Genomic DNA, 14,142 nt, shown 5'->3' on the forward strand with positions numbered 1-14,142 from the left:
TGTAGTATGTGGTCATTGTCTGGAAAACAAAATTAAGAAATATAATTATTGCCAATGAGCGGGCAACGTTAAGGCCACAGTTCCGCTCTGTGATGGTCATGCATTCTCTTTAACATGTAATCATCTGCAGCATGATGATGTAAAGAAAATCAAGAAAACGTTGAGTCTTTAAAAAGCAGCAGTTATTTTCACCAACAGGATGTGTCCCATTATGCAGCCTTTTTGCTTCGCTGCAAATACACAATCACAAAAATGTATAAAAAATAAATAATAATAAACACACGCACACACACTGATGAATTCATGAAATAGGAGGAAGCACACATGCCCACAATCGAAGAAATGTTTTTCGGTTGTGGGAACAGCTACAACATTGCTTAACATTTATTTATTTAAATTCATGTTTGTTATTTGCAAAATTCCTGTCCAGTTAAGCGTAATTTAGGTGCTAAATTTTCTTTGCTCTGTCATATTTGGTAAAATATGATAACAGACAACTAAATCCTTTCCTAATTTATCCCCACAAATAATTAAAAACCACAGAAATATCACATTCTATTTTATTGCATTTTATTACACAAAACACTTATGATGCACAGTCTATCAAATAAACTTTTTTGTTGAATTTCATTTCGTGTTTTTTAACAAAACAAAACAATTTCAGGGGGAAAAAAAGTGCTTTACAGGGAAATAACATCTCAATAAATACAAGGACATTGAGGTCTTGTTGGATCCTGTTCTTCACACAATGGCCATGGCACTAAAATACAGATGGACACTTTCTACCCCTGCCACGCACACACACACACCCACACCCACACTCACACACACACACACACACACTCACACACACACACACACACACACACACACACACCTTACTATGTACAACCCCAGTCTGTTTCATTTTGTCCATATTGTACCAAGACACCAACACTCCATTTCTCTCTTTGTGCGAGAGGAACACGCATACAGAGTGAACAAGCAACATCAGAAATGATAAATTAATGACAATACAATTGTTTGGAAATATGAGTAACTGGTAACAGATTTTGTAGTTTGACTAATATGCTCATCTAAGACTTCCCTTTGTGTCATGTAACATGATTACCTATATTGATTTGCTTTAAATATTACAGCAATTATTGAGTGAATAATAATGAAGATGCTGATTTTTCTACCGATGGCCCATTTAAAATCTTCATTATTCCTTCTACATTGTATGAAACTTAAAAACACTCAAATCTTTGTTCAGAGACAAATTACAGCTGAAGAAATGTACTGTTTTAGCGTAATTAATAATTGAAACGATAAGGCACAAAATATTTCATTCTTTAAAAACAAAAATTTAAATCTGCACCACATTTCAGTGAAATCTTTGACCTAGAATAAAACAAGGACGTTTCTGTCTTTCAGAGGCCGTATGGTCACTTTGTCAATCCAAAAGAAAATATTCCAATAGTCAACTTATTTCATTTACATGTTTCCTTCATGGTTGCTGAGAGAGAATGAGTCTTACCTCTAACGTGGCCGACAGCGTGCGACGGGCCTTTGAGCCAATATGACAGTCCCCCTTTATAAGTTTTCCCCTCTTTGTTTATCTTGAGCACTCATGAGGGCTTCCCTCCTGTAGCCGTCAGTTTCATCATACTTCCTCTGTCACGGTGACGACGGATTGGCAGAGTGGACAAAGCTGTTCATATGAAGCCGAATGGGTCCTTTAACGTGGTGTAAAACACAGTCAGGGATATTCCTGTCCTCAGAAAGTAAAATAACAGAATGACGAATGCATCTTAGTCTTTCCTCATTCCTCCACTGCTCTTTCCTTGGCAGGGCTCCCGTAAAGACACGTCATGCGCTCCAATGGGACCAGGACCTCCGGGTCAGGTTTGCAGACAGTGATGAAGATGAAAGGTGAGGATCCGGAGGTTTGCAGGGTGGGGGGGTCACGTGGGGTCACGTGGGGTCGTAGTGGCGGAGCGCTAGCGGCTTAGGGGAAGCTGGGGCAACGACATGGCCTGGTGAGGGAGACTCTGGGAGGTCAGCATGGAGAAGGGATGACCTGGAGAGCACGCACACAAGAAATCAGTGAAATAGTGAAACAAAGGACTTGCTGCTTTAAAAGCATTCGTTTGACTACACGCTGCACAAACCACGACTCACTGTCGATGTACCCGTGAAGGGCCACCATGCGCGCGCGCTCGGGACTTCCGAAGGGGGAGTAATGCAGCTCATCAGGCAGCGACGAGGGTATCCTGGACTGCGGGTGACCTGGGGGAGCCCCGCTGTGCTGAGGCGTGTGCTTTTTGTGTCTTGCTCTGCAGTTTTGAAACCACACCTATGAAGACGCAACGTAACCAGGCATCATGTAGCTATATTCTTAAAAAACAACAGGTTGATTTATTTCAAGTGTAACATTTTAAGAATCATGTTGTTGGTCCTGAATGTGCACATGAATACATTTTATATATAGTCTATTCACAGTAAACGTGATCTTACGTTTCCTTATTTTTGTCATTATATGGTGTTTGCATGTTGCTGGATTATGCTATTTCAATACAACCGGGCCATTACGTGAGTAGATGAATTAGTAAGTAAGAAGAAAGTGGATATGTCTGCACTGACCTGTATAACTCTCCTGCTGAGGCCCGTCATGTCGGCTAGTTTCTGTAGCGTCTGGGCATCTGGGTTGTTATCTTGGGCAAACTGAGCTTGCATGATCTGCGTATGGAGGGAAAACATTGACACAAAATCAGACGCTGCAGAAATCCCATGATTGCGGAGAACGTTACACGTCGGATTTGGGGTTGATGTGTATTTGAGAGGGCTTCAGATTCATTGCCTTGCATCGGTACGGCAGAGAGCGGCGTGTCTGACCTGCAGCTGTTCTGCAGTGAACGATGTCCGTGCCCTTTTAGACGGTTTGGGCTGACTGTCCTGTTCTGTTGGCACTGCCCCTTCTAACGTGATACCATTGCCTAAAAAAAAACAAAGCAGACAAATGTGTTTAATATGAGCATTAAATGACTGAGATCGTCCTGTGAGATGTACTTGAGCCACAGGTGTTGGACACCATATCACAAAGGGATCTATTGAGCTTTTGTAACATGACAAGCGTGAAATCAAAGAGAAGCAGGCCAGACATACACATCAAGGATATACGAGGAATAAGATATTGTAAGAAATTCCCAGTATGGGCGGCCCCTTGAGCAAACACCTCGACGGCTTCAGGGAAACCCACTCACCGCTCTCAGCCGCTCGTTTCAGGTTCTCCACCATGGTGTCGTAGTGGATCCTACACAGGACCTTGTCCTCCACCAAGCCAAACTCCTCTCCCGTGGACAACTGCCTCTTGCACGAGTAGCACGCAAAGCACGCCAAGTGGTACGCGTTGCCCCTGGCGCGGCGCACCCAGTCGCTGGCGTATATCTGCCGCCCACAGCGGGCACACTTAGTACCGAACCTACTGTGAGGGAGAGAAAGGGAGAACAGGCAGAGGAGGAGAAACAGAACGAGGAATTAGTGGATCGCTGATTGGGTAAAAGCAAAATGTTGGCGCGGAAAATTGCTGCGGGGGGGGATCATCTTTTTAAATCTAATCTTGGGACCATTCCAAGATTACACACACACAGTATTAGACATAAATAAAGAAATAAACATGCAGAGACCTCGTTTTTTTGAGAGAGCTTAAATTAAAAAATGTGGGTTTTTATTGTTGAAGTTTTGGGCAGAGCTCAAAGGGTTTAAGGAAGAAACCTTGGAGGAGGATGTGGCCTCCAGAAAAGACCCCCGACTGCGGCTGCAAGCCGAGCCGTGAATGCAAACAAACCAACACCTGCAATTTCCTGCATGATGCATGAAGGCCCTGACAAGAACACATGTGCGCACACACACACACCGGGGAAACAAAGCAACACACATGTAAACCGGGGGGCGGTTTTACACATAGCGGAGGATGAAGAGAGACTTGGATGACATCACTCTAGATCGCCCCGCTGTAACTGATAGCAACAGTGAGGTCAGGCGCCACATAAACCTAAACCACCTGACTTACTGTTCTGAATGGGTGGGGGGGGTGATAAGTGGACGGCAGGTTATGGAAAGAGAGAGAGGTGGTAAATGATTAAAGACAATTCCTAAATGAGCTCAAAACATGATATGAATGTGTAAAATAAGCATGCTCTTTTCATTGGAACTCATCGAACACGTGGACAGAATGATACAAGGGGGGAAGAGGATAGTAAACATTGTTACCCCAGCGTTCATAATCTCTCCAGATGAGCGTGCATTTAACTCTGACACTCATTTGTGAATTCACTAACTTGTCTGTGGCCTCCAGCCTCATTCCAAAGATGTAAATCTCACAAAGGCATCATTCTATTCATTTTTTTAAATAAGAAAACACTGAACAATGCATTTGATGGGGACCTTTTTTAGCTGCGGATTACTACACGTTTGGTGTTGTGGCAAATTTTTACAGTAACAGGAAAAAAAAACAGGGGCTTTATTATGTTTTTAATAGTCGGCGGGAGAAAGAAATTTAGTTTGGTCTTTTAATGGGATTTGGTGAAAAATACCAAGTGTGGAATACCACTATTCTCCTTTAACTGAGCTTGTGTGTAGTGAGCAGCTGGCACCGAGGAGCATCCCCCCCAAAAAAATCCACAGAAATATTATAAACATTTCCTGTTTTACACCCCAATCAGAAGACATTAAGCCCCTCATTTAGGAACACATTGTGGACTTAATGGGTATGAAACGCTTTACATTTGAGATGTCATGGTTAGGTTAAGAGCCATTGTCAGGGTCAGCAGCTGCCAATTCTGCTGAAGGAGGGAGGATTTGTAAGCAGCCTGCGAGAAAGGCCCTGCCGCCGGGGTAAGGCCGAGGACAAGGAGCGTAACGGCTAACTGGTTCTCAGCTCAAATTAGGAAACATTTACACAGTGACGGGTTTGCGTCCTAAAAACAGGCCCGCGGCACAGATGTTACGAGCTGACGGGCCAGACTCGACATTATGACGTATCCGCTGCTTAGTCTCATCCGCACGCTGCCTAAGAGCACAACGCAAAGAGCAGCATCACAAACATGAGCCAGATTCAAAAGAGCTGTCAATAGTTGAAAGGTAAGGCGGAGGCAAGAACTTGGGGGGGGGTGGAGAGGGGTGGGGGCATGATGAAAAGGATAGACATGGAGAGGGGAAGTAAGTGGCTGAGGGAAATAGCAAAGTAGATGGCGAGAGAGAGAGAGCGAGCGAGCGAGCGAGCAGGGGCACGGGGAGCACAAGGGCTGCCAAGTGAGTGGGTTTGGCAGCGTATCAGTGCACTCGAGTCCACTCTATCTGGGATGAAAGCGTGCTATAGCCCTGACATGCCACAAACTCGTACCCACTCCTCGTGTATACGAGCTTGTTGGCCAGAAGTTACGTTTTTTTTTCCTGCTCGTATTATGGTGGAGAATGATTATAGGTAATCGTTAAATGCCTGTTTGAGGATCCAACTGTCTCGCTCTCCATCTGTTGGCCTTCCTAGATTGGTTCCTTACCTTAGCAGCAATAATACAATGACTGAATACAAAAACAGAGTCTACAGCAGCAGGCCTGCTGTTCCTCACTGCAACAAAAAAAAAATCCATTCGGCAACTGAGCTGTGAGATGGGGAGTATTTGAGGTGACCTTGAAAAACAATTAGCTGTGTAGCACTTACGCAGCGCTTAAGTTGTCACATCTACGTGGAACTTAACCAACAAACCTCTTACAACCCAATAAAGCCATTCCGGAGACAAATCAACTCCATTGCTTACTGTGTGTGTGTGTGTGTGTGTGTGTGTGTGTGTGTGTGTGTGTGTGTGTGTGTGTGTGTGTGTGTGTGTGTGTGTGTGTGTGTGTGTGTGTGTGTGTGTGTGTGTGTGTGTGTGTGTGTGTGTGTGGAGAATTCTAGACTGTTTCTACAATAAAAGAGCAAAACTTTGTGGAACATTTTTGCTAATCCGCCATGACAGCTTGTCAGTTTCATGCTCCGAGACAGAACCCAGAAAAGCTGCAAATCATCCCATGTTTTAACCTCCGTCCTCTTCCTCCATCTTCACCCCCTTTGGACCCCCCCCCCCCCCCCCCCCCCCTCCCACCACCTCTGTCTTTTTCCCGTTTTTTTCTTGTGTGTATGTGTGTCGTTTGGTCTCTGTACCAAAAACCTGGTGTTTATTTTGGAGCAATGTCAATCCTCATGCCCCCTCTTGCCCCCCCCCACAGCCTTCTGCATCACTCACAAAAGGGATAATCACAGCAGAACTGCCGTTACCACCGGACTTCTCTTATTAGCTCCCCTTCTTTCGCCTTTATCTTAACCCTTTGTTTTACAGTAAATCACCTGCTGCTGAGAGAGCAGCTTGAGGAGGTACACGTGTTTGGGGATTATTTTCTGATGTGCTATGAGAACATAATCTCTATTAGATTTGTCCTGAGAGAGTTATTGCGGTTTTAGGACGTGAGGTTCCTGTTAGGCCTTTGTATGGGAATCCTGAGATGGGGAAGTTATCTGAATACTTTACAGAAAACAGCTTTTAACAGATTTTAAACATTACCGAGCTTTTCCCTATTAAGCCTGCATTAGAAAAAAACTCAACGTTTTTATTCCCTTTAGCCGCGAACAAAGGCAGTTTTCTCAGTGCTTCGCTTTACAAAATAGATAATATATTTCATTTCTTTTCACTGTCTTTCTTTAAATGCCAAGCATTGTGTGGCAGATGTCCTATTATAATTTAAATTCATTCAGCTCTTAATAAAACTCAAATCACTGCTCTGGGTTACTCGTCTTTGTTGCTATGGAGACCCAATCAGCAAAGCAGAGGTGGGTTGATGAATAATTCTTATTACAACATGCACACGTATACGCATGTATCCTTCCACGCACACCCACAAAGTTCCCTACGTGGACTCTGGTTACACTGTCAGTATCCCAGGGTGCCCCTGATTAGTGCAGCAGCGCAACTTCCTGTGTGGCCTGCAGCTCACGGACGAGGATGATGTTTCTGGGCAGAGAGAGAGAGGCGAGGGAGGGGTTCACGGAGGCAAGGGGGGGGGGTCAAGGGAGGAGGCTGATAAAGAAATGTTTTTTCGTGTGTATGTGTGTGTGTGTGTGTGTGTGTGTGTTTAAGAACAAGCCCCTGAGGCCTGACATGGGTTTGAGAGGCACAGCATGGGCTCTGTGCTGAGCCCCCTATCCCGAGATACACACACCACCTTCCTCCCCCCTCCACACACACACACACACACACACACACACACACACACACACGTATGTGGAGGGAAACCCACTCTGATTTCCTGCTATTACGCCCCATTAAAGCAGCTGTCAGTCCAAAGCCAGATGAGAGGCTGACACAGATGAGGAAATATCTCCAGAGGTTTGAACTCAGCCCAGAGGATCTGGACCCACTGCGGTGTTTAGCCTATATGAATGTGGCCTGAACCCAGATTACAGTTTATATTTACAGAGGCAAGCATCGTAGGCCCAGACTCCGCAGCAGAGCTTTACTGTTGCTGCAAGATTTTATAAATCATCTCTAAACCTACAAATGTTATTATGCAAATGAGGATGGTTCTCCAGAGATTGTAGCCATAGTTAGTAGAATAGGCTAAATTTGTAGCAGTTTGGCCTTAAGTATTATTGAGGCAATTAAATCATTAGCTATGATCTTCCTTGTTGATATATGAAACGGTTACTCTGGGCTACGCATTTATTGAAAGTCTTTGAAATTTCCCTCTTGAGGGATCAATAAAGTATCTATCTATCTAAACGGCTACACTGCTGTGCAAACGCCAGAGAGCACACAGAGTAAAAAAAGGATTTGAAGTTCCAAGGCAACTAAAAAACTCGATTTACACCCACAGCGTCCGAAAACTAATCACGTTCTTAGTTTTCTCGTCTATTCGAACAAAACCCTCTTAAATAAATTTGACTTGAATGTAGCTTAACAGCACTAAATTAATTTGGCTGGAGTCGTTGGCTCATCCGCTAAGCAAGGCCGACAAGATTCAGCCTTTTTTTTCTTCTCCATCTTGATTCTCCGCAGTGATTACAGGCAAAAGCAAAAAATATTAATGGATGATAAAGACCTCAAAAACTGCACTCCACAACCGTCGCATGGTTAAACTCCTTGTTGGGTCGACTGTGAACACATCGCTCATATCAAGGCATGCTTTTCAATCACAATAACTGTATTCCTTATAATGAGAGTGTCTAACTTATCTACACCTGCACCTCTCAGTTCTGTTTTCTAAAGATCTGAAATATTTAAAACCGTCTCTTCGGGTTGAATACCGGCTCAGGCTCCAGTGAGCTGTGTTGAGGGCAGAAGGAGTAAACGGCGAAAGAGTATTCAGATGAGGACGGGTCAGGTAAAATATTATTAGGAATTACTAGAGCAAACACAAAAAACTCAATTTTGCGAAAGAAATGAGCAAAATGATTGGCAGCTGCTGGACATGTATAAATAAACCAAGATTTTGGTGTGTGTTTTGGAGTGAATGTATATGTGTGTGTGTGTGTGTGTGTGTGTGTGTGTGTGTGTGTGTGTGTGTGTGTGTGTGTGGCTGTTTCAGTATGGAAGTGCGGTCTTTAGCGTTGTAAATGGAGGCAATGTGTACAGTTTCTTGAGATACGTAAACGTTTCATATTCATGGTTCTTCATATTTAGGCGTGTGTTCACATATTTGTTTTATGTTTGTATGTGTGTGTGTGTGTGTGTGTGTGTGTGTGTGTGTGTGTGTGTGTGTGTGTGTGTGTGTGTGTGTGTGTGTTTTACTTTGGATAGGAGTTACATTCAGGACAGAATCGTGCTGACCAGGCACTCGGGGCGGTCTAATTGCTGGTCTGGAGGCCTAAGGGTCTAGGCTGGAGGAAGACTAATTGCTGGTGATTATAAACCTCAGAGCGGGGGCTCGGTGTCGGGTTTCGATCAGACAAACACCAAAGCTCACACACAGCTCCAAGCAGTCACACATGTGCACACACACAACTGATGTGCATGCGTTTCCATACTACATATCCACCAGCTTCAGGCTACAGCAAAGAATTTCTACTATATACTGTTGCTGAACCCCATTTCACCTCAGGTACCACACACACATACACACACACACAAAGAGTAGAATACACACACACTTTGGTCGAAGTGAATCAAATGAACTCAAATGTATTGAATGAATGAAACTGATGTGAAGTGTATCTTTAAATTACAATAAATGAATGCAGTCTATATGTTTGTCTCCGTCCCTCTCTCTGAATTTCACCCTGCATGTGTGCATTCGTAGGCTGTGTCACAGTATCTCCATTTGTTTATTTACGGCACCTCCATAAAATCTTACATTCAAATAAAAGGAAATGTCAAGCAAAAACCATGCAGCAAAAAAGCAAAATGTATTTAACTTGAGTCTGAAGATACGATTTATCATTAGTATTATTACTATTAATAATAATGTTGTGATTTCATTTAAATGTAGCTTTGTTTGGTCCTTTGAAAATGAATATACGAATGTGATATATTTCATTAGGACATATACTTCCTTTTTCACAATGTGTGGATGATGAGGCACCGTATCAATGTACAGAATTAGAATATCATTTGGGATTTTTCCTCTGTGTTTTATGAGTAAAGTCGGACAGCTGCCGGTTCAAACGGGCATTTCCGGTGACCTGGGTTTGTTTTGCACACGTTCCTCCCGACGTGATAACACGCTTCCCGGCACGTGGTGCATTAACGGCCTGTAAAGCTCAAATATTCCAGCCTGCTCCGTTCCAACATACATTTGTGCAAAATGTTATGTTTTGGGTAGCCATAATAAAAATGCGGATCGCCTCACTCAACTGTTTGGTTACACACTTTGAGACGTTTTTACAAAAGGTATTTAAAAGAACAGATAAGGACACCCGCATCCACCTCGAAGAGAAAGAGGGAGAGACAGAGAGAGAGAGAGAGAGAGAGACAGAGAGAGAGACAGAAAGCAGACGTGCTATTTTGAAAACACGGTCATAAACTTACCCTACCTGAAATAATCCATTTTGCAGAAGATCTCTTTGTTTTTGATGTAGCAGCTGCTGTGCTGACGTAGCGACGTCCTGCAGACGGAACACTCCAGACAGCGCAGGTGCCAGATCAGGTTGTTCACCTGCAAAACGCGACAGAATCCGTGTCAAACTGATGATGGATTACTGCATTAAAATGCCCCCTCGTGTGTGTGTGTGTGTGTGTTTGTGTGTGTGTGTGTGTGTGTGTGTGTATGTGGTGCTGCTGAGGGTCATAAATGACTATATTAATTTACAGACCGATTCCCGATTGATCGACTGATGTCGCCTTGTAATATTTCATAACATTCTGACTTAAAAATATGAATAATTATTATTAATATGGAAATTGTAAATCTTGTGATGGTCAATAAGGAGTTTATCGTGGGATTGGCATATTATAATTCATCTTTTTGACGCTTAATTTTGTGGGTTTCGTAATAAGACCTCGTTTGGTTTAGAAATGAAATATTTAGCCTCTAAAATGATATCAATTGCATCAATTCTTAACAGAAATATTAAACCCCTGTGGAGGTCTTAGCTAACATTTCGTTCAACAGCAATTATGATAGAATGTTATCAAAATAAATAAGTCCAATTCAATTGCCAGGCGATGAAAACAGTTGACCCATTTTTACTGACGGTTCGAAAATTATTAGAATCATTTTAAAATGTTACAGATATCAAAACATCCACTGCTTAATACTAATATTCCAAATATTACTATCCAAATAAACCCAATTATTTTGCAGGGATAGGTCATGAGGCCGGCCTAGAATAAGCTGTCAGATAAATTACAATCTAAATGCAATCATATTCATTTCAACAAGTATTTTTATTATAGCAACTTTACCTAAAAATGGATTTTCATAAGCAGTTTAGGAATATTTAAATAAAAAATGGCCCTTATCATCACGTTATAGAATCAGCCAGTGGGAAATATGCAAGTCGCACAAATAAATATAAGCACGAACATTTACACAAGAAAAGGAGTGAAAATTAAATGAAATAATTAATCTTAGATCAAATAAAATACTGCACAAAATATATTTTTTAATGTCTCATATTAATTTATTCAATTATTGAATTATGATGTGTGTTTGTTTACAGGGAAATAATTTTTATAATTGTCTATTTTTTTAACATTTGAAAGTCTTTGACATAACAATAAAAGTCAATCTGCACTTCCTGACAAACACACCCATTTGCGCGCGGGGGAGGTCTGTTTTGGGTATGAGCAAGCGGGCGCACGCGACCAGTCAGGGCGTATTGACAGTGGAGCTGTGAAAGAGGGAAACAAATGAAAACATCCTCGCTGTGTATCCTATCTGCACTTTATCTTGATGCCCAAGTCACCTTGCAGATAAACAGATGCAGGTTTAGAATCAACGAAAACGGATGTTCATTTTACAAACAAATGATCATAAAATGATTTATAACAAGATATTTCCGCAGACGAACAGTGGTTCGATACGCACATATATAGGCTATAAATATAATTATGGGTGTTGTTTCTCTCTTATTCCTATAATGTATATGTGCCTGGGTTGCAACCACTAAAAGTTGCCCGGGCCTCCCGTTCATTCCGCTGCACCAGCGTAACACAGCAGGCCTGTCCAAACCCAAAACAGGACCCCAGTCAACATGGCACCCCCTCTTCACCCGCTGCTGCGCGTCTTGTAGAGACAAGTCACTTGCTGTTAACGTGAATGCCAGCGAGGGAGAAAAAGGCTAAACAAATAAATCCTACACCCCCAGAAGCAAATAGTCCCTAAACTCTGACCGAGGTCACTTCGATCCTGATTCACGCAGCTTCTCACCTTCAGCAAGTATCTGTCCACGATCTCCTGCCCGCAGCTGGCGCACACGTTCTTCCCGGTTGACGGCACCGAGCTGCTGGTGGAGATCGGCGAGCACACGGAGGGGGTGGACGGAGTGCTGGGGGACGAGCGAGTGTCCTCCGGCTCCATGTTGGACCGCTGGGATTCTCCGTCCGAGTGAGACTGCGTCAAGAGAGGGGAGCATCAGCAGAGTAATCCCCCACAGGGGCCAGACGCCGCCTGTGCAGCGGCGTGCACATAACTCGCACACGCACCACAGCCCCCCTTGCACAGATGCGATGGACGCACTACATGAGCTAGACGTGAAAAGCGGCATGCAATGCATTTGCTAAAAAAATTAAAAAATTAAAAAGTCTCTCACCATTGGAGCGCGTTTAGAGTCCACACTGCAGCGCGAGGCTCCCGGCGCACTCTGATGCTCGGTGGAGATCACCTACAAGACAACGCTCAGTAAACGGCAAGTCTTCATCACTTCTCCCGTCTCATCCTCGGATGACAAGTCCCCGGGAGACATTTGCAGACAGCTCTTCCAGGCTGCTCCTATATAAAGTGGTTAAACCCGGTAAAAAAGGGGGCCTTCGCGACAAAAGGCACGTTTACGCACACGTTTTAATGAAGCTATTTCAATTTGGATTGATTTTCTCTCTCTCTCTCTGCCCTTAACCCGCGCCACTCGGAATAATAGTATTTTCTTCGCAATCCAGGACACGAGAGTGGAGGTTGGGGCTGGTGGGGGAGGATGGGTGGGGGGGTGGGGGGGTGGGGGGGGGACTACCTGTAATTACCGCTATATGGATAAGAGGGACCCGGAGTGTCAATTTCAGCTGTCAATCAGAGCGAGGCAGCGGGTCACCCCAAAGAATTGCAAATTTGATTTTTAATGGCTGTAATTAAAATCTAATTCTTCTCGGGCGAACTGGCTCGAGAGGCTCGCGGACCGCAAATCACGCTATTCATAACAGAGAGGCGCGTGCCTCTTCACGGCGGCTGGCGCGTGCAGCTGATCCTCGGGACACAAGCTAAGGGATTCTGGTGACATCACGCAGACAGAAAAACAAAAACCAAATCGCGAGCAAATAAACGGCGCGTCGAACCTTCTTCTTTCTCGGCAGATGGACCCGCTGAGCGCGCAGCGAAAGGAGATTAAACAGTTGGGTAAATCACATTGAGGACCACGCGCGTGTTGCGTCGTTACACCAGATAACGTTTGCGCTGCGTCGTGACACTTTAAACTCATTCAGCTGAAGGCCCGCGCGGTGCGTGAGCGGGGACACCTCTCCAATTTGAACCTTTTTTTTTTTTTTTTTTACGCACGCGAGTTGAAGTTCAGCCGATTCCAAAGTGTCAGTGTACCTTCTTCGTGGGAATTCCTTCGGACAGAATATTGTTTCCCTCAGAAAGAGGGGACAAAACTTCATTTTTCCAGTACATGAAGCCCTGGAGTCTCACAGCGTTCAGTGAGTCCAAACTCGGCGCGTGGAATCGGGAGACTTGGCCGATGGGCGTCAAAAACTTGTACCATCCGTGCCGTGCGTGGACTCGTAGCGTAACTGGCGCACGGCTTTGTTTTTAGCGCAGAAATGCTCCCGCTATGTCTCCCCCTCTCTCTCTGTTCCTCTCCGATCGATCCCGACACGAGCTGCAGGACTATTGAAGCTCAGCAGAGGCGAAGACTTGCTCGCTGCTCCTCGGAGAGCCTTATTTAGAACAGAAAGAGTTGTTACCCCCCCCCTACCCCCCCCCCCCCCTCTCTCTCCCACTTTAAGGGAAGGAGTCCGACTACAGGAAGTGAATCAAATTGAGGGGCTGGCAGCTTTTACTCCAAGGCTTCATAAAGGTGCGGAGGCTGACGGAGAAGCAGAGCGCCTCCGCAGAGGGTTTGCGCCACTCACTAGCGTGGTTCTGGGGGGATTTAGAGAAGGGGGGGGGTGAAGGAAGAGTTCCACGTGCGTGAGAAGAGTGGACACACTTTGGAAGAAGTTGTGACAGAAACCGAGCTTCTGCTGTCAGAACATTGAAAAAAAAAATCCCATCCAAAATGTGATTTCATTGCCGTTTATTTGCCTCACAATAAACAACCAAGTAGGCACGATGAAACTAGGGGATGTTGTGACAAAAGCGATTGAATCCATCGATGGTGTAATCATATATTATCTGCTCGTTCTCATCTTCGTCATTTAAAACTTTCCTTTTTTATTGTTATATAAAATTAAAAAACACGTTCAGTATATTCATTCA

At 44.1% G+C, this 14,142-nt stretch overlaps 1 protein-coding gene across 3 annotated transcripts; it reads right to left on the minus strand.

Annotated features, from left to right (window-relative positions):
* Window positions 1-553: 553 nt before the first annotated feature.
* Window positions 554-13,653, minus strand: lhx6a (LIM homeobox 6a). 3 transcript variants are annotated; one of them, XR_013452495.1, is made up of 9 exons: window positions 13,258-13,653; window positions 12,266-12,337; window positions 11,884-12,066; window positions 10,046-10,167; window positions 3,246-3,466; window positions 2,878-2,978; window positions 2,626-2,721; window positions 2,164-2,318; window positions 554-2,062 (listed from the first exon to the last, which is right to left on the minus strand). XR_013452495.1 is itself a non-coding variant. In XM_078087882.1 (9 exons), exons 1-9 carry the CDS (start codon window positions 13,333-13,335, stop codon window positions 1,983-1,985), a joined length of 1,125 nt encoding a protein of 374 aa, XP_077944008.1. In that variant the 5' UTR covers window positions 13,336-13,653; the 3' UTR covers window positions 554-1,982. The 3 variants fall into 3 exon arrangements, 2 of the variants coding, with proteins under 2 accessions (XP_077944008.1, XP_040054362.2); XM_078087882.1 differs by having other exon boundaries at window positions 2,164-2,338; window positions 3,246-3,463; XM_040198428.2 differs by having other exon boundaries at window positions 2,164-2,338.
* Window positions 13,654-14,142: the final 489 nt, after the last annotated feature.

Source organism: Gasterosteus aculeatus, chromosome 14 (assembly GCF_964276395.1).
Source record: "Gasterosteus aculeatus chromosome 14, fGasAcu3.hap1.1, whole genome shotgun sequence".
NCBI lineage: Eukaryota > Metazoa > Chordata > Actinopteri > Perciformes > Gasterosteidae > Gasterosteus > Gasterosteus aculeatus.

Bases quoted from the DNA above. Each gene is read 5' to 3' on its own strand.
- lhx6a (XM_040198428.2), bottom strand. From the start codon at position 13,335: ATGTACTGGAAAAATGAAGTTTTGTCCCCTCTTTCTGAGGGAAACAAT. The intron at 2,979-3,245 runs GTGAGTGGGTTT...GTTTTTTTTTAG, and splicing joins GAAACGAGCGGCTGAGAGCG to GCAATGGTATCACGTTAGAA. The intron at 2,339-2,625 runs GTCAGTGCAGAC...GCGTCTTCATAG, and splicing joins TCAGCAGGAGAGTTATACAG to GTGTGGTTTCAAAACTGCAG.